The 20,131-nt window shown below is 44.2% G+C and overlaps 2 protein-coding genes across 2 annotated transcripts; one reads left to right on the top strand and one right to left on the bottom strand.

The window, feature by feature from the left end:
* Positions 1 to 4,942: 4,942 nt before the first annotated feature.
* Positions 4,943 to 13,014, bottom strand: LOC133217284 (uncharacterized). Its single transcript, XM_061362619.1, has 9 exons — positions 12,786 to 13,014; positions 11,509 to 11,622; positions 11,006 to 11,068; positions 9,897 to 9,983; positions 8,908 to 8,991; positions 8,258 to 8,435; positions 7,530 to 7,634; positions 6,911 to 6,991; positions 4,943 to 6,087 (listed from the first exon to the last, which is right to left on the bottom strand). Exons 1-9 carry the CDS (start codon positions 12,848 to 12,850, stop codon positions 5,842 to 5,844), a joined length of 1,023 nt encoding a protein of 340 aa, XP_061218603.1. The 5' UTR covers positions 12,851 to 13,014; the 3' UTR covers positions 4,943 to 5,841.
* A 97-nt stretch (positions 13,015 to 13,111) lies between these two features.
* On the top strand, positions 13,112 to 19,988 carry LOC133217236 (heat shock 70 kDa protein 12B-like). The gene is made up of 4 exons (XM_061362557.1): positions 13,112 to 13,501; positions 15,695 to 15,919; positions 16,260 to 16,431; positions 17,350 to 19,988. Exons 1-4 carry the CDS (start codon positions 13,220 to 13,222, stop codon positions 18,393 to 18,395), a joined length of 1,725 nt encoding a protein of 574 aa, XP_061218541.1. The 5' UTR covers positions 13,112 to 13,219; the 3' UTR covers positions 18,396 to 19,988.
* Positions 19,989 to 20,131: the final 143 nt, after the last annotated feature.

The raw sequence follows: 20,131 nt of genomic DNA, 5'->3' as shown, positions 1-20,131 counted from the left end.
TCACACCACAGCTCCCTCTCTCCCCCAGCAGCTCTCAGGAGAATCACTTGTACGGTTCCCCTTCCATGCACTCACCATTGGCTTCCTGCTGTCTCCCTGCCACAATGCCCTGCGCTGCAGTGACCCCAAGGCGTCACAGCGTCCACAGCAGCATCCACTGCATCTCTGTGGAGCTGTTGGCCCACACACACTCTGTGTGAGATCCACAGGGAAGATCCTGGAAGGAAGCTCTTGGACTTCAGCAGAGTGGAAACTGCCAGCCAGGGCCGGGGACAAATGCAGAGGAGATGGGTGCAGCTTATATGGTGGCTTGCAGCCACACTCTGTCCAGTTCCCACCCTGACCATCCTCCATTCTCTGTCCAGTTCCTGCCTCTGCAGGGAGGGCCAAGGAATCCTGAAGCACTGATTTTCTCTCAGGAATATTTCAAGCCTTTGTGAGCCTGCAGTAGTGATGCCAGGTCACTGCCTACTTGTCCCCTGAGACTTGATCCAGGTGAAGGGTGGCATATGACTGCGCTGTTGTCAAATTAGGGTACGCTGTAATAAGTTTGTGTCCTTTCTGCAGTTGTCAAGATACTGGATCAAACTGAAGTGGTGGGGATAGATGATGTGTGACAATTGTAAAGCCTGCTTGGTGCAAAACTAACAGGCAGCATTTATTTCAGGAAATTTTTATGACTATAATAGCATCCCAAATGGTTCCAGACTAGAGGGCTGTCTACCCACTATCCTGTTTCAACCTGCAAGGACCCCCAATGAAGGTCTCTTCCAGACACCCATCCAGATACACATTGACCTTGGGGCTATTTGTGCAGCCACAACACCCTGTGGCAAGCACCTCTACTCTGCTGTGTGGTCAACTACCTCCTGTTCATTTTTCTTCCATCAGCCTAGTTCCTGCAACTGAAGGGGAAGAGTGCATGTGTAGCTCCTACCCACCCTCTCATCCACCTGTGATCACCTAAGTCAGCTTCTCTCCAGGTGAAGAGTCCCGCCCTGCCCACTCATTCCTTCAGGGAAGCTCCCTTCCTAGGGCAGGCACCTTCCTTCCCACACTGAAGTCTCACTGGAAAGCTGGTTAGGGGCCATCATCCAAGCATGCTGTTGTGGGAAGGAAGGGTTTAAACCTCAGGATCTCTGTTTTTACAACTGTTAGAGTCTTTTTGTGAGAAACAAGAAGCTGCAGCTCAGGTTTCATGGGTCTCTCCCTGGTTCTTTCTGAAAGCTGTGAATGAGAAGTCAAATATTTGCTGAGGGATGGGCCCAGGCCTCTGCTTCCCTTCCTGTGGCTGTGAAATGGGGGAAGGTGCAAGCAGCAGCAAAGAGACCACCCTCAGTTCAGGGGTCCCCACAAAGGGGTCCTTCTCCAAATGTGATGGGAAACTTTTAGTCTTGCCCTTGCTTTTCCAGTGGTGAATTCCTTGAGTGTGTCTCCCTTGTTGGCTGAGGCCCAGGACATGGAAGTCAGAACAGAGGAGACTCCTCTGTCTCACACAAATTTCCTTTTTAAAACATTAATTGGGAGGTTACGCAAAGGACATCATATTAACTTTGGGGTAGTACATGGCTCAGCATCCAACTTTAAATGTTGCCTTTGCTGAGTCATACAGAGGCACAGAAAGCAGCTAAAAGCAGAATGACGTGGCCAGAGAAAACGTCAGATAAGTTGCCGTGGAACAAGGTCACATCATTGCCCAGTCCAGATAAAGTCCATCCATCACAATGACTGACCACAGTTTTAAACGTGTATCCTTGCTCTTCAAAAGACAAAAACCATCATGCCCAGTGTGGCAGAAGCCAAATAACTTTTCTAGCTGACTTCAGTTAGGAAAGCTCCTAACCATCTAAGCCATTAGAAACCTTCTTAACTCTTTTCTATTAATTATAACAAAACTATTAAAAATGCAATATGTTGGCAGAACACTCCCCCTTGGTTGCATTAATACCATCACTATAATCATTACTTTGACACAGAAACATTTTGTATGGAAATGATTAAACAATTTTGCAATTAAACTCAAGAGGGAATTAGCTGCCATAAAGATAATTTTTCTGTGTCAGGTTTTGTATGCTGAAGTAGAATCCTAATAATTACAATAACAATCTCCTGACTTATATATTCAGATTGAAGACACAGACATCAACATTTTTGAAGGTTATACTGAAAATGTTGGTTAATGTGAGTTCTGTTTGAGTTCTAGTTCTTGTTTATGCCCATAATCTGAGATTTTTGTTTCTTAGCAGGGACAAATTTAATAAAAAAAGAAAATATAAAAAGGACCAAGTTTGGGATTTAGCTTGGACTAAAACATTTTCAGAAATAACAAGATATTGTGGTAAAAGTTTAAACCATTAGCGAATATGCAGGACTGGCTATCTCCTCTTCTAATTTCTTTGCTGGAGAACTTCAGTTATTTTCATTGCACGTAACCTAGAACAGAACAGGATTTGTGCTGCTGTTGCTTTTTGTCTGGGTTAGACATGGATGTTTCAGCAGGTAAGGCAAATTCTTGGAGCCTGGGAGCTGGCTGCTGGGGCATCTGCTTGTCCTGCCGGTGTGCCAGAGGAGGCATGTGCTTGCTTCTTCCTTAGCCTTTCTTATCATATGAGTGATATTTTTAAATTCCACTGGGAACAGGGTCTTTTCCCCTCCAGACAGTGGGAATGTTGTAGGCATATAGTTAAAAAATAGGACTTACATTATGCAGACATATAGTTAAAAATTGGATCTTGTGTTACTGTGGAAAACCTTAAACAAGGGCCTCCTAAAAGGTCAGGATGACCTGGGAACAACCCTGACTTAGGAAGAGAAGTAATAGCTGGGGAGATGCTTTTGGCCTTGTGTGGGTGGATTAAGAAACAGAGCTAATGAATCTCTAATCAGGAAAAACTAATCTTGAAGATTGGTATGTCCTGAAAACACATGGACATCATCATGGTATGACTTCAACATGTCAGCACAACATGATTAGGGTATCCTTTAGATGAACTATCCTCATTATGCCTTCATCATAATACTAAAAGGTGGTATAATACTAACAATTATGCCTCCAGGTTGAAAGACTCCTGCCCAGGTTAAAACACCCTTCCCTGATCAAGTTTAATGAGGAATCAATGAGGTAGTTTTATGTAAGTTTCTTGACCAATCGTTAAGTGTTGGGAGAGTTATGGTGAGGTAGTATCCTGAACTGAATTGTACAAATATGTGCATTTTGTATGGAGTGGTGTGCTAGCTTTGTGGGATACCACCTAGCACCCCTTTTTGCCCAAACTTGGAATAAACAAATACCTTGGTTCTGCATGGGAGAATTGGCTATTGCCCACTTGGTCAACAGGGAGAGCAGAAGCGAAGAGAACACCTGGGCTGAGTCTTTGGGGAGAACAGACAGAAAGATCTCCCATGAAATTCTGAAGGACTGAGGTAGCAACTGGTTGCATCCTCCAGAGCTAAAGAAAAGCCGTTGTGCCTGAACTCCAGAGATAATCTTGCATCACTGGTAGGATGATAGTAAATCACAGAGAAATCCTTTCCAGGTGCCAGGAGGTGGATCTAACCCACTTGGCTATCTGAATTCATTTGTACACAGCTCTTGTTTTGCCAGCAATGCTGTCTCTGGCTGGGATGAGCAAACTTAGACTCCCAACATTTTCTGTCCATCTGTGAGATATGAGCAGACTTACCCCCTTCTTCTGGATGAAGAATCTATGAGCAGGGAAAACGTCTGAAGATCTACACTGAGATTTGAAGAAAATCTAGGTCAGAACTGTCTTAATCTTGGCTTAGATAGCAAATGAGACTGAGTGAGGGGGAGTTTCTTGCATAGCTGTGTTGACTGATGAAAAGGGAGAGGAGGTGATGGGAAATGCAATACACTTCTCTAGCTCTGGAAGAGTTGCCTTGTCTGCAAGAGACAGAGGGTGGAAGAGGTTGTGGGAGAACATTTCAGCAGTAGCAGCAGCATTTCTCCAAGTCTCTCAATGATGGTATAGAGCCAAAGAATGAAGGGAAGACAGCTCTGGATTATTTAATGATTTCATCCTGTACAACATGGAGGAAGGTAGGATGTATGTATGTGACTCAAACTGTTCTTCAGGGACATTCTTGTTTGGAGGTTTCAGGCTATCTCAGGACAGCCAGCAGCAGCAGCCACAGCCATTATGCTTGCACCCAGTGGCCTGTCTAGAGTAACAGTGTTTTGGTGATTGCTCCAAAGTGCTAACAAAATTTCTAAGCAGGTACCAAATAGAGGATGGCAGCTTGCATATACATACTATTAAACCTATATAATCACACGGCATTTGGCTCAGGGTCATGCTGAAGCTCCCACTTGCTGGTACTGGACAACTTCCCTGTCATTTACCTGGCAAGATGAAGTGTCCAGCTTAGTCTGCCCACTTAGTTTTTTATACCTTGTAAGGTGTTGCAGACTAAGGTGTTGCAGACTAACTATTGTGGTTTTCTTTTTGAGGAAGTTGTAGGAAATACGAGGCATATGTAATTTTAATTCACCTGCTCTATTCCCTAATAAATATTTCCAGTGAAGGTCTTCTGCACCCAGTTTCTCAGGATACTCTGGTTTTCTAAAAGCCAATTTCTTTGCACATAGCTGGATCCCAGCTGGTGCTTCCTTCTCTGAAGACATTCAAAACCCACCTGGAGACATTCTTGTGTAACCTGCTCTGGGTGGCCCTGCCTTGGCAGGGGGGTTGGACTGGGATGATCTCCAGAGGTCCCTTCCAACCTTAACAGGTCTGTAATTCTGTTGTCAGTGACCTGAAACATGCTCACAGAATAGTGGATTCCTGAGAGAAGCAAAGCAATTTGCTTGCAGAGAGCTGCACAGCAATTTGCCTTTCTTTCTAGGGACCCTTGAGAGAAGCCAAGGAAGCTGATGGACGAGAAAGCAGAACTGCAGGAAAGAACTCATCAGGCACAGAGCAGGATTTCCAGTCTATTATATTTGGCAGATCTCAAGATTCTCACTGAACATTTTGTTACATGAGCACAGAAGCATATTTTTGCCCCATCACATCCCCCTTATGCTGTGAAATAAACCTTTCAGAGCACTTTGATTAAGAGCTGTGGCAGGTATGAGCTGAAGGGTAAATTGTGCGGACATGGGAAAGCAGCTGAGTACTAACAGGCAGGAGGCATTTGTGTTAAGATAAGTGGCCTTTTGGCATGTAGGAGTGGGCCTCAGTGTCTGCGCCTGGGTACACATACCTATGCACATCTGCCTTCTGAAAGACCATTGTAGCTTTTGTGAACCTTGTCTTTTAGTGCCTTCATCTGTTTTCTCAGGTAAGGTCATTTTTACTCAAGAAGGATGCCTGCTTCCCAACAGGCCATCTTCAGCCTCGCTGCTGAAGTGGAAAACATGAGCCTACAGTTTGTGCACCTGCTATAGGAAGCAGGGGAGGGCAAAGATACCACTGCTGTTAGGGGTCCTGCAAAGCGTTGGTCCTACTACTGGCTGTTGGTAAGGAGGCAAGTGAGGTGGCTGAGATCCAACCTGTTACCTGACAGTGTCATAAGCATTTGTGAAGAGCAGGTAAGGTAGGCTAGAAATACAGATTCTCTTTCCACACAAATGCTGCTTAAGAGGCAGCAAAAAAGAAATGTTACATGAAATATATGTATGCTACTGAGGCAAGCATTTTCAATTTTTAGTGAGTTTGCAAATAATGATTTATCCTAGGAGCCCCAAGCCCTGAGCGTCTAACTTACTAACTCTGTAAAGCAGGCAGTTCACAGGAGAAAGAAAAGCAGCATATTGTGCAGCAGCTGTTTCATCTTGTGGTCATGTAAATGAGTAGCTTGACTGAAGTCATGCTACTTTTAATCCCAGACTACACCTTTCACAACGACTTCTTCCCCACGTTTCATTATGGGCCACAGTAACGCTGGGCTTTTCCAGTTTTTCGCTTCTTTCCAATTGAGGTGCTCTAAATGTTTTACTGTGCTTCCCTCTGTTTTCCACTCAGCTTTAACCGGTGGGTTCTGAAGAAACAGCAAACAATAAACTTGGCAGCACTTCAGTGTGAACACCTTTTCAATTTCGGTTCTTGGGACAATGCCAGCGTGCTGAAAAGATCAAGTGAGAAGAGTTTACAAAGCTTTGTAATGTTATGTTAATGTAATGTTACACTGCCTCCCTGCTCTTGTTGTGTGTAGCTGCTCCTCATAAACTTAGCACTGAAGAACTTGCTTTGTCAAAGATGATGGTACCATTTGAGTAGGACAAGCAAAGGTCCGAGGGTTACTTAAAAGACTGTTCTGGCATCCAGCAACTGTCTCTGTTTCCTCATAGAAAGATCTGCAAAGAGCTAAACTGGCAGAAAGGGTACTGTGAAAAGGAGCTATGAGAAGCCTCATCTCCAACCACAGATGCTCCACCACTTGTCCCAGGAGCTGATTTAAACTCAGTGGTAGCTGGGTGTTTGCCCAAGCTTTGATGTTAGGTTGTTTGTGCCCAGTTTGGCTGACCCTGACCACACAGACTGACTTCCCACCTTTGACTTGACCTCTATGGTCACTGTGGCTTTGCCCAGTCATCACTGGGCTGTGGCTGATCTTGATCACCTCCACCGGTCCTGCTCTTTGCATCTTGCTTGGGTTCAGCAGGACTGTGCCATGTTGGTAAGGGCTCTGTCCTGCCTGTCCTGCTGTTCCTCACTGCTCCCAGTGTAGCTCTGTATCTTCCGTACAAGGTTACATGTATGCATGGCTCTGAGAATATTTTGGAGGTATCTGAGCTGGAAGACCCTCACCAAGTTGTTTACAAGTGCTAAACATCCCCAAGCAGAAGGGACCCCACCATTGTCTTTATTTTTTTAAATACCAAGCTGCGGAGACATCCCATAAAACTGAACCACTGCCACTATTCCCGGTCTGTATCTTTACTCACCGTGACAATTTTGCTGTAAAACTCTAGTTGGTTTTTGTAGTGAGAATGCCTGAGGATATTTCTTATATAATGCATCACCCCCTACAAAGCAAGCAGAGCACAAAGCAGACTGTTAGCATGTGGCATAGCCAGCAGCGCAGTCCTTGAGCACCGGGAATCTTTGTTTCTCAGACTGTGCTAATCAGCAATGAAGAAGTCATTCATTTCAAGCTTTGGAGGAAGCTCCCATTAAAACAACACATGGCTGGAAAATGCTTTCCGCACTTGTATATGTGCCTCGGCTGGCTGGAAAATTCAGACATGTAGCGTGTGTATGTCTACTGTGGGACACAGAATCATAAAATCTCAAGCTGGAAGGGACCCACAAGGATCAAGTCCAACTCTTTGCTCTTCGCAGGAACAGCTTACCTCTTAAAGAGAAATACCTGTTTTATCCATTGCTGACCTCATACTTAGGGTTACTGGAGCTCAGCTTTCCATACCCTCATCCCTCTCAGCTGTCATTGCTGATATATTTTGAGCAGTGTCCCTAGCAGAAGCTAAGTTCTAAATGAACGGTGTATGCAGATGACCCTTTTATCCCACTGCCTAGGTGCAGTTATACAGAAACATGAAATACCTGGTCGCTGTCGATCGTAGCATCATCCAAAGGTGTAATGCCAAGAACTTCATTTACTTTAGCTATTGTGTCCTGGATATGTGTCTCACAGGCAACAAACAGCTTCTGCAGTGCAAAGACAACAGCTGATTACAATAGCAGTCATAGTGAAAAGAGAAGTGTAGTGTGGAAAGCATGTGCTGAAACCACATCTGCAGTAGAGTAAACTGTAGGGCCACTAACTGGTTGAAATACCTGGTAAATAAACTGTTTCATCAAACTGCTAGCCTTTTGAAGCCCATTCTTCAGCATCTGTGGGGCCTTATCACCACAAACAGTGCTAATAATACCTCATCTCAGTCTCATCCTTTAAGGTATACCATTTTGGTATTTTCCTTCAGATACCCCCACCATCAGACCAAGTGGGTCAGACATCAGAATGAGGTCTCCCATCTAGTACTTAATGCATTACCCATAAGGAAACTGAACTGTGTTTTCTCATTTGTGCTTAACATGGGAGAGATCTGTGACTGGGATTTGAATATGCCCTTCTGAAAGTCAGGCAGAAGCAGGTCACTGTCAGTTTGCTCTACAGCATCACACAGGCCCTGCCAGACTGGAAAATCAGAGACACAAAGTTAGTCCTCAACCCTGTCTGATACAAAAATACTAATACTCAGAGTCTGCTATACTGGCTACACCATATTGATCTGATAAGAGTCAGATTGAGAAAATAGACATAATCATACCTTAATCATGATGCTGCCATCTTTATTTGTCAAATTGGTCATGTTTTGCCTTAATTTTTCCCAGTCTTGTAGCTTGAGCATATTATACATGCCCAGCACAGCAGACAGACGCGAATCATCATTCATGTTCTCAGACTGCTTGTGCCTGCCCATCGCTTTAGACAAGAGCTCTTTGTTTCTAGGACAAGAAGGGTATTAAAAAACTTAGCTACAACAAGAGTAACAATGAGTAAGCATAATTATTTCACAGCATGTTATGAATTTATTTCATGAATCCCGTGTTTTCTACAATGTACTTCACAACTATATTATGTAGCTAGCAATCACCTTTCGTGTGGGAAACAGTACTTTCTTAGCTCGGTTTTACATGATCACAGTGGAATGTGATCAGAAAGCAGCATTTTGACTCTGTCATTGTAGGCTGATATCTTTTATTAAGAATTCACCCTGGGAATGTCTCCTTCCCTTTCCAGAACAACCCAAGCCATCTTCCAGTTAGAAAGAGGTGACATCAGGTTGAAAATCTGGGGAGAAGGAGCTTAGGGCATCTGGTCAGAAACAAAGTGTCCCTAAGGACTGGATGAAGCAAGAAATATGTGGTTTTTCAGTGTAGAAGCACATTGCATCAGAAATCTGAACAAATATCTTACCTTTTCTCTAGCTCTGTGACCTCTTTTTTCAGCTTCTCATTCTCTTTCACCAGGTCTTTTTGGGTGACCTCTACAGAAAATGCTCTGAAACAGATTTCTTTTGTGAGATCTCTTTATTTGTGCTTGGACATTGGGACAACTGTGAACTTGCCCCTACTGAATAGTCTGAATTCCAGAAAAACAGCTGTGGTGGGAAAGCACAAATCACCCAGGAAAAACTCCAAAAGAGCTCAACAACCACCCCTGAAAGCTCCCACCTAGGATTTATGCTCAAATCAAGGGAAAGCTATTTACATCAGAAGAAAGAGAAATGGGGTTGTGAGGTTCAAAGGTTGAAGGCTTGAAGAAAACACAGGTGTTCTCCACTTGTTAGAATCTATTTTTGTCTTTCCTCTACTTGCTTTCTCCATCTTTAACATCAAAGTGTTACCAGCAAACATCTCAAACCCTCTAGATAGTTCTGTTCTCCTCGATTCTTTTCTCCACACGTCTGGGTAACGTCAGTTCCTCTAGTGAGTGAAATTCTCCCATTTCCACTTCCAATGCCTGCTATTTCAGTGATACTATTAGAGCTTAGAAGAGTCCTCCCTACATGATGACTCTAGGTTTATTGCAGACTTACACTGTGGAAGTGTGCGTGCTAGAAATATTTTGCTACTTATCATTCACCGGAGGTTTTTAGAGGTTGTGCCTTCTGTATTATAGATCTCAGAATAAGTATATGCAGCCTGAATATAAAGGAGACCACTTGTTCAATGTTTCTTTTTCCTCCTTTCAGAGTGAGCAATACCATCTTATATTAATATTCTGATTTTGTGAATTATCCATTGTTAATGAAATTACCTTTATTACTGCACAGAGAAATATTGTGTTCAGAGCTTGTCTGCATTTGGAGGTGGTAGAAGTATTATGGACAGTGGAGAAAGATGACTAGCTGTAACTGAAAGGGCAACACTGAGAAGAGGGAATTCAGCAAAACCAATACTCACTCCTGATAGTTCCTGTGTCCCTGCTGGTAAGGATGAGAATCACTGCTAATCTTCTGTATGTTGTAATTCACAGGTGCAGTAAACTGCCTTGAGATGGAAGAAAACAATCTATGTTAAGGAGCGAGACCTGAGAACAAACCAGGAATGAATTTGACAGGTGTAATCTGCATCTGGACTGGTTTCCTGACAACCTTCTGTAATTAGGCAAACAAACTCAGGGACACACATGACTGAGTGTGGTCATCATTTGGGCCTAGGTGTAGTGTCTGGGAACCTTTGCCGTACACCAGACCAAGTCACAAACTTGAGCTACTCTGGAAGAAAGCTCCAAAGCTTCAGAAAGTCTGAGTATTCCTCTGTTATTAGGCTATCAATGACTGCATACCTGCAAACCCTTGATGACCCCACACATACTTCAGCTGTGATCAGAAACTAAAATACCACAGCCTGTCTTCATGGAAATCCCAACAGGAAAGCCTCTTCTCCACAGAACTGTCCAGGAAGGATGTGGGCATCCAGCTGCAGTATTTCAAGTTTATTCCCTCCTGGCCCTAGTCACCAACAATGATTTATGTTTGCATTTAATCCCCAAGAAGCCTTTCATTAGGCTACTAGCTCTTTTTCTTTCCTCCTGATTAACAATTTCCATACTTCTTGCCAGTTTTTCTGCCATTATGTCTTCCCTCAGTGCTTGCCTAGTTCATTAAGAGGGTCTCTGCATATCTACTTGATGTCCTCAGAGCTGCTTTTACCAATTCTTCATTCTATGTTAGGCTGGACGCCTTTATACTGAGGGCTGCTGTTGTTAAGGCAGCCATTACGCATTCAGAGAAGTATTTGCATGGGAATGGAAGTTCATGTAACAACCTGACATGTTTTCATGTCATGTGCCCTGGTCCTGTAGCATAATCTGCACCCTGAGACAAACACGTTTCAGAGGCAACTCATTCCTGGCCATGACAATTGCAGTCAAACAGGAGAATGAAAATCTGGCTGTCCTGCAGGACAGTGCTGTGGTAAGCAAGGCTTGAGTATGTTTCAGTGACAGTTGCAGACGCATTTATGATTTTCTCTCTTATCTATATTTTTAATATAAAGAATCACATTACCTATGGTAGCTCTCCAGTGACTCCAGTCGAGTTTCAACAGAGTTATACCAGGCCTTTTTCTTCCTGTCCATCCATCCATCCATCAGGGGAAGAGAGAAATAATAAACCATATCCAGTCAGTAGGCAATTATCCATTAACGTCCTAAGAAATGCACAAGCATTCCTCCCTCCAATTCCTGATCAACCCAGAAGGAAAAAAGTCTAGAGACCAAAATTTCTCTAGGCTGTCCTTTGCCAGGTGGGTGGTTTGTGATTCAGGATCGATAGCGCAAATAAAATACTCTGAAAGTGTAAAATCTGCACGTTACATGGTACAGATGGAACAGCTTCTCTAAGTTGTCTCTGGGTTCCCTATATAGCCCTGAAAAATGTATTGCTTGCTCAGAGCCCCCCTTGGGTCTGGCTTATTTGTAATCTTCTGTTCAACCTGTCCTATCGTACACCAACTAAGCTGATCATTAGGGGCCATGCTAAGCATTGTAAGTTCTGGTCACTGGACTCACGCTGCTTGTTCTTCTAGCCACAACAGCCTTTGATTCATTTCACAATATGAGCTCTCCAGCGCTGGAATCCTGTTTTCATAGGTTGATGGTTGCGATGAGGTGTCGTGTGTTTGTCTAATGCAAAAAGAAAAGGGAATTCTTCAAATGAAGGCAAAAAAGATCACATACTTTGAACCTTTTAAATAACAGCCCCATGAGCAGAGGCTTCATGGCTACATCAATGCTACCAAATAGAAGACCAGAGCCAGGATAGAGGCTTCAGGGTGCAGGATGGCCCAGCACACACCTGAATGCAGTCTTCACACAAATGAGCTAGCACTCCTCTAGATGAGGCAGCTCAGGGGACTGCACAGGCCAGGGTTTACCAAAAGTACAAGGAGGGTTTGAGCAATCATTAGAGCTGGATGAAGTGGGTGATATACAGGAATAACTCCTGAAAAACAAACTCAACTCAGGTCTGCAGAGTGTGGGGAACAGCAAATGCAGGTGGCTGTTCTGTTAAAACCAACTTTGTAATGTATGGGTGTGGGGTCTTTTTAATAGAGAAGAACAAAGCTGTGTTCTCAAGGTATTATTTTATTTCTTCAACTGCTCTGTGTCCTGTTCCCTAAGGAGGATAACAAACATCAACTATTATTGCAGAGACAACCCCAGACGCAGGGGGAGTATAGACAGCAAGCTCTTTCCTGCAACCCGGCAATGACAGAGAAAGCCTAAGCGTGAGGCTTCATCATCAGTTTATGCTGATCCAAGTCTATAGGGCTGCTGCAAGGGACTGTCCTGCCCTTCTCTTTTAGCACCTCCCTTCTCTTTTACTGAAACTGCTTTTGGTTTCGTTTATCCAAATTGATTCCTTTCCAATTCATTTCCAGTCTTCTGCAGAGGACTCTTTTCTTTTTTGTTTAAGCTCAACAATTTGGCATAAGATTCACATTTATGTTAGTGTTTCCCTGCAGAACTGACGAGCTCAGAAACTGTGTCCCCAAAGTGCAGGATCTGTTACACTATTTATACTGTTCTTTCCAATTTCTCTTGCTCTTACACCCATTGAAAATCTGCCTCACCCTTTGAAGCTGAACTTCAACTGAATTTGAGGAAATTAGCCACCCCTGTGATGAATAAGAAATAGAAAAGAGTTTTTACTGAAATATTTTAGTCAGCAAATATTTGCAGTCCTTCATTGCAGCCCCCAAAGGGACTCTGTAGAAACATTCAGACCTACTACAGTAAAACTTGATTAAGTTTAGCCAGAGACAGACACTCCCCGTGCAACATACCTGCTGACTTCTGCAGTCCTCTCTCCAGGATCAGCATCCATATGCAGTTCTTTAGATACCTCCATTCTGGTGTCGTATGAATCAGGGGTGTCCGTGACTTTATGGCAGCAAAAAATGTTTGCTGAAACGAGTGGCAGCACAAGGGACTGTGCTGCCAGCAGAGCAGGAGTATACTGCAAGTGGCAGGCAGCTGCTTGCTTTCACAACAGGACTTGTCTGCTCTGAATAACGGAAACAAGCCCTTCCTTCTTTACAGGAAAAGGCACTATTTCCTTGAATTGTTTCTATGATTGTGTCTCTCACCAGCCAATAGATTCAGGGGAGGAAGGCTTCATCCTCCAGTGTTACACAGACCAGTTTCAGTTTCATTCCAGTCCCATCGGTTCGTTCCTCTACAGCTCCCTGAGCTGCACACATCTGCACTGCCATCAGTCATGACTAGCAAGTCAGTCTTCGTCATTGCAATAGATTTTGGCACGTCCTTCAGTGGGTACTGTTTTTCCCTTGCTTCAGGTGCAGACCAAATCCGGCAGGTGTACTGGGGAGCAGAGTATGGGTTCAAGACCCCAAAGACACCCACATGTATCTTGTTCAACCACAAGAAGGAGTTCAAGAAGTTTGGCTATGATGCTGTAATGAAGTACAAGAGCCTGCCCTCCACTGAAGCTGACAACTGGTACTTCTTCCAGAACTTCAAGATGAAGTTGTACAACACGGTAGGTGGAAGGAACAGTTACTTCTAATGGGAATCAGAGCTATTGATTTATTGAGGAGGGGGGTTAAAGAAATTGGTGAAAAAAGGCTGAATAAATCTGGATGATGAGGATGAATGAAGAGAAATCAAAGAGTATTTTGGGGAACCGAAGAAATTATTTATTTTCTTAATTAGACAAAGGCTTCATGGGCCCTTCCTTTATGATGCTGTTCTTTGTCTAAAGATAATAAAACCTAACTGCACACTTCAATGAAGCCAGATACTTGTTTCTATCAAAAAGGTGCCCTGCTCCAGAGTTTGGCAGAGAAACCAGCCACCTTCTGGGGCTCCCTGCCTCAGTCCTTGACAGGGAACAAGTGAAGTTTCCTGTAGTTCAAGTGAGATGGGCAATTTCAGGATCACCATGGGAATTGCCCACCCTGCTCGAATTACAGGGACTGAGGCAGTGAGCTACCTCCTCCTAGCTTGTATCTTCTTCCCCTGAAATGGTATGATGAAGCTGATTTAAGGGTGGCTGGCTGCCCTTCCAGTATGTGTGATACCCACTTCAAGTAGTGACTGTCATTGCTCTCCGAAGGCTCTGTGCCAGTTCAAAATTGTTTACAGCTTCTTCTGGGTCTGCTCGTTCAGTCAGAGATTAGGCTACCTTAGGGCCTCCTTGTCTGTGAGCCAGGGTACCACAGGGCTTCCCAAAGCTCGGAGTAACCCACAGCACAGGGACAGCCCAAGTTAAGGTCTTGTTTGGTCTTTAGCATCCCCCAGTGCTAAGGAATGAGTGTTGAACTAGATGCCACAGTGGGTGGGAGGCCTCTGTGGAGACTTTCCTCCCCGTGAAAGCTGGGAATGATGTGGTCTGCCACAGTGTCACCTGTGGAGTGGTGAGTTCTCATTCACTTTCAGAGGGGGCTGGAGAGACATTTTACTTCAACCCCAACTCTCTGCACCCAAGGAGAAAATGGTTAAGTGAAATTTCATTACAGAATTAGATAATGGTTGAGGTTGGAAAGGACCTCTGGAGGTCACCTTCTCCAATCCCCCTGCTCAAGCAGGGCCACCTAGAGGTGGTTGCTCAGGACTGTTGGCTGGCCAGCTTTTGAGTATCTCCAAGGATGAAGACTCGACAGCCTCTCTGGGAAACCACTAGAAGGGCTCAGCAACAAGAAAGGGGAGCACCAGTTCCCAGACACATACCTATTTATTTCTGAATCTCCATAGAAAGTGTCTGTGGACAGCTTCCTTACATCACCTGCTTCTAACTGAGCCAGGAACAGTGACAGGAAATGAAGTTGTAAGTAAAAATGGATATAGATTCCTTTTCTCTACAGTGGCTGCACTTACAGAACAGGATGCACCTCACCTTTCCTGACTGTGTCTCATTTGAGACAGGTAGCACCTGGACTTGCCTGTTTTTCTCCATTGGCTGTAAAGGATCCCAGGTTATTGGAGCTGATTATCTAGTTGATAAAGCTTGTGATTTAGGGCCGCCTTTTCTGGCTGCTGAAGCAAAACAAAGAAATGCACGTGCAGTGCAGGCATGCAGTGAAGGCTGGCTCCTGAAACTTCTTTGGACACAGGCAACAATTCCCATTCTTACTAGACAGAGCAAGCAACCAGGGACTGATGGAGGGAGTTTTGGTCTCATGAGAGAGACTAAAAGTGTCAGAGCAGCCATCTGCCTCAAGCTTCAGATACACCTAGGGGTACATATAAACGAAGAGGGTGCAATAGATAGAAACTGTGTCAGACCAGAGGATTATTCGTCTACATGTTTGTCCAGCATACATTTTGTTAATGCCATACATGGAAGTATAGGTACAACCAGAGAGCTCTGAAGTCTCTATACGAAAGTGAGGGAAATGTATATGGCAGTGTCACGTAGAAAATACAACTTTCTGCACTGGCTCTTCAGGAGGATCTACAGGTTTTGTACAAAATTTGCCCTATGAAAAGCAGCTGACTTATCAACCACATTGGTAGTTTGCCTACTGAATCACAGATGTTGTGGATAAGCAGTTTGATAGCTGACCTGTGTCAATCAAACTGCAGTTAGCCACAATACTGAAGGTGTTGCTGGGAGTTTACTCAGATTTGGAGACAGGCCGTCTTTCTGTGCCATGTGTCGTTCAGTGCTCAGTGTGAAGGCGACAGCTCTGTCCTGAGACTGCAGTGGGTGACCCTAAGACTTCTCTTGTAGAAAGTCACATCTGACATGGGGCTGAAAGCCAGCAATGGAAAGATGTTTCCCGCCCTGAAGGTCTTTTCTGAAAGCTTGCGCTACCTGAAGGAACATGCCCTGAACACCATCCAAGAGGCTTCTTTCGAAACAGTCTACAGCAAGGAGGCGATCACCTGGGTCATTACTGTTCCAGCCATATGGAGCGCTGCTGCCAGGCAGTTCATGCGGCTGGCGGCAAAAGAGGTAAAAGCAGGGGTTATCCCACCTGCCTGAATTATCTTTGGGGATTTCTTTGCCTGTTGGGGCAGAGGAACTCCTCAACATTCAAACAACCTGTATTTAAAATTTCATCTCCCATGTTGGGAGTGGTGTGGGAGAGGATATCCCAGACTGGCAGTAACAATTGCTCTTCCCTTTCCCCCTACCACCGTGTACAAATGAGCCCCACGGAGATCACCAGTGCAAGAGCTATCACCCAAGCATGGGCTCCTGGGGTGACAACAGCCTCCCTAGCAGGTGGCATTTGTGCAGTGGTGATCTCACCACCTTTCCTTGATCTGACACCTCTCTCTTGTGATTTTAGGCAGGACTTATCTCTGACATGATCTCTGAGAAGCTGATCGTTGCCTTAGAGTCAGAGGCTGCATCACTGTGGTGCAAACAGCTTCCACAGGAAGGGTTTGTGACAACCAGCAGTGACAAGAAGAAGTTTGAAGACTCCCCTGGGATCCAGTATATTGTTGTTGACTGTGGAGGTAAAATTTTCCTTGTTTAACAGGTGCCATCTTTGCTGGGCATGGAGCATGGCTCTTTTGCATTGTTCCAAAAGGTCTACAGTGCAGTCCCAGAGCTTGACTTCACTGCTGTGCTTGTCATGGGGTTGTTATTTCTATTTCTCACTTAATGAGATCCTATGGCTAGGCAGAAAAATGGGAGAAAAGGGAAGGACTGCTGAAGGTGAGACCCATGGCAAATGGAAGTCACTGAGTGTCTCATGCTGTCATGCACTTCAGGCCAGACAGTCAGAGCAAGAGCCAGATGAGTCTGCACCGTGTCCCAGTGTCAGGCACCAATGCATACCCACATGCTCTTTTTTATTGCCTGAACTCACAGCTTCCTCTGTGGGAGCATCTGCAGCACCCAGTGAATGGACCCTGTAGAATAAATCATTAGAGTATTTGGTGAAGCACCTCTTAGTAATTTCTCTATTTTCCTGTGTGAGATTTTCTTCACTGTGACAGGGATTTCCTGCCAAGAGCAGTCTGGTGGTTGTGAACAAATACTGACAAGTCTTCCAGGGGCCCACAAGTTTCTGAGAGACTCAGCACTGCTGCTCATCTTCATTTAGAACGTTTATATCAAAAGGCAGGAGTCGACTATCTGCGTGAGGAGGCCAGTCTTCTTTTGTGATCAGAAAGGAGATGAATTTGTGCAGGGAGCAACTCATCGGCAATTACTGTAGGAACCCTGAGAGAGCAGGCTTATAAAGAGAAGTGCATAAATTTAGGAAACCTAGAGGTGTGCAAGCACTAGTGGAGGAGTGAGGACAAGAAAAGAAAGTGACAGAAAAGCACCCATGTGAACCAGGAGTTCAGAAGGTAAGATTATATTCAGTGGAAAGTAAGGATTTAAAGAAAACAGCTAAGTTCATTTGTGTTTGTGTGTGTGTGTAGGTGGCACAATAGACATCACGGTGCATGAGATCCAAGAAAACCATTACCTGAAGGAATTACACAAGGCATCTGGAGGTGGATGGGGAGGCAACAGAGTGGATCAAAACTTCATTGATTTCCTCAGGGAAGTATTTGATGATGGTGTATGGAATGAATATGAAGAGAAATACCCGACTGAATTACAACATATGATGTACAACTTTGGTCTACAGAAATGCTCTGCTAGCAGAGAGGATGTCTACATACGTTGCTACTACAACTTGACCAAACTGGCAGAGCGCAAGAAGAACATCTCCCACTTCTTTAAAAAGCACAATGGAGTTGTGTGGTGTGATGGGGTATTCATGGTTACGTATGAGAAAATGAAGACCTTTTTTAATTACAGTATCAGAAATATCGTTCATACTTTGAGGGTAATTCTTAACAAGCCTGAGATGGCCAAGGTCCAGTACATTTTGCTTGTAGGAGGCTTTTCATCTAGCATTACCTTGAGAGATGAGATCAGTGAGGCCTTTAGTGAGGGGTATCATATCCTTTGTCCTTTGGATGCACAAGCAGCTGTTGTAAAAGGGGCTGTTTTATTTGGAGTCAATCCATGCATAGTTGCCTCAAGAGTCAGTGCTCAGACATACGGCATAGCAGTAGCTCAGGAATTCAATGCTGCTATCCATGACCACAGCAAAAAAAGAATCTCAGAAAAGGATGGCTATACCTATTGTACAGATCTCTTCAAGAAATTGGTTGGAATTGATGAGTCAGTGAATATAAATGAAGAAGCTCAGTATTATTTCCATCCAGTAGAAGCAGATCAAACACAAGCAAAGTTTTCTTTCTATTGTACAGAAAAGCAGGATGCTCAGTACATAGATGAGGAAGGGATGGAATTCCTTGGCTCCTGTACAGTGTCAATGCCAGACACAAAGCTCGGGAGGAAGCGCCAGCTGAAGCTGGATGTTAAATTTGGGCTTACTGAATTTAAAGCCACATGTACTGACATTACTTCCAAACAAAGACAGACAATTACAATCAATTTTTTATCTGTGTAAATTCTCAGTACCTCAAGCAGAAAGGACAATAACTCAAGGGAGAAGAAGGCTTAAGTGAGAAACAACAACTCAACAATAGACAATTCAAATGGACCATAAAGGTCATCATCCAGCCTTCTGCTTGCACAGATTAACAATTTGCTAATCTGATTCTCTGTGATTCTATAATTCTATGGCTCCTTCCATTATTCACCAACCACCCTTTCAGGCTAACACATCTCCTTCTGTTGTATCTGACAGCAGGATTATCTGCTGCTTTATCTCTTGCCCTTCTAGTTTAGCCCTGTTGCATCTCTGAATAGTCCACACCACCAATATAATCTTCTGTACTCTACTTGTGTTTGATACAAAGCTTCTGGACAGATGTCTTAACTTCCAGATATACCAGACTATAAGTGTTTTTTTTAGCCTGATGTCTTCTTCATTCTTTCTTCCTCTGATATCAGGTATCTTCATCTCGAGTCCAGGTTTAACTCTGCCAATGGCGACACTGAATAGATTTCAGTTCTCTTCAGCACATCACTTACATAGATTGTGTGTAATTCATGTGCTCATGTCTCAGTCAAGACAGTGGTGCAGTAATTCAATGTAGTCTGGGAGCTTGTATCCAAAACCTGTGGCAGTGTTGTTTCCATTAAACCTTTGGGTAATTTGATCTTACTAACTGACTGAGTAGATACAAATGACAGGTGGTAGCATTACAGATATGAGCAGTGCGTATGCTGATGCCTGAGCTTCTCTATTGGGCTCTGGGTACCCTCTACATCTCTGACTTGGGCTTGGTGATTTCCATGTTCATAAAAGCTCATTTCTTTGCCTCCTGCCTACAGCGCCTGTGCCCAAGTTCAGCACAGTATGAACGTCCCGAATTTATCCAAGAAAATGATGTGGTCCTGCATTGTACTAGCTCTGGCTGGGCGGAGTTAGCTTTTCGTCACAGCCACCCGTATGTTGGTGTGTGATTCGTGACCAAAACGGTGTTGATGGCACACCAATGTTTTAGCAATAGCTGAAAAGTGCTTGCACAGTGGCAAGGCCATCTCCTTTTCTTGCTCTGCTCCTGCAGCAAGGAGGTTGGAGGGGGTGGGTTGGGGAGCAAAGGACTGGGAGAGGAACACAGCCAGCACAGCTGACCCCAGCTGACCCAGGCCATGTTCTGCACCCTGTAACTCCGTGCTCAGCAATAAAACCAGGCAGAGTTTCCCGAAAGTAGCTATTACTTGGAGACCAGCTGGGCGTCAGTCTGATGATGGGAGGTGGTGACTGCTGTTGCCTCACTTAGGGTCTTGTTGTATTTCCCCCCCTTCACTAAGGGTGTAGCTCAGCACCAGCTTGTCCCAATGCAAATATTTGGTTAGCTGGGTACACTACATGAAAACTCAGTGCTGCCACCTTTATTAGCTGTAATGACTGTGTTAGAATCACTGCTAGCCATGTTATTTAATGCTGTCAATCATTAAAACAGCATTCAGAGAATTACTCCATATATATACTATGCCCCATGATGTACAAAAGCTGGACTATTTTGAATACATCACCTTTGTTTTCACATTTAAAATCCTATGTGCAAAATGAAAGTATTCTCAACAGAAATCTGTGTAAGTTTCTATCATGTCAGATCGTGCTGCTCTTAAACTGGGTGAGGGCCATTCTGGGTGACTAGGTCCTAAGAAGGTGGGAATGCGTGCTCTTTCCTTGATCTTTGGACTTGGTAGTTTCAGCAGTGCAGATTGCAA

Source organism: Neopsephotus bourkii, unplaced genomic scaffold (assembly GCF_033783945.1).
Source record: "Neopsephotus bourkii isolate Nb327-2 ecotype Australia unplaced genomic scaffold, CSIRO-AGI_Nbou_v1 NB_107, whole genome shotgun sequence".
Taxonomy (NCBI): domain Eukaryota; kingdom Metazoa; phylum Chordata; class Aves; order Psittaciformes; family Psittacidae; genus Neopsephotus; species Neopsephotus bourkii.
Note: the sequence above shows the minus strand (reverse complement) of the source record. Positions and strands in the feature narration are given on the sequence as shown.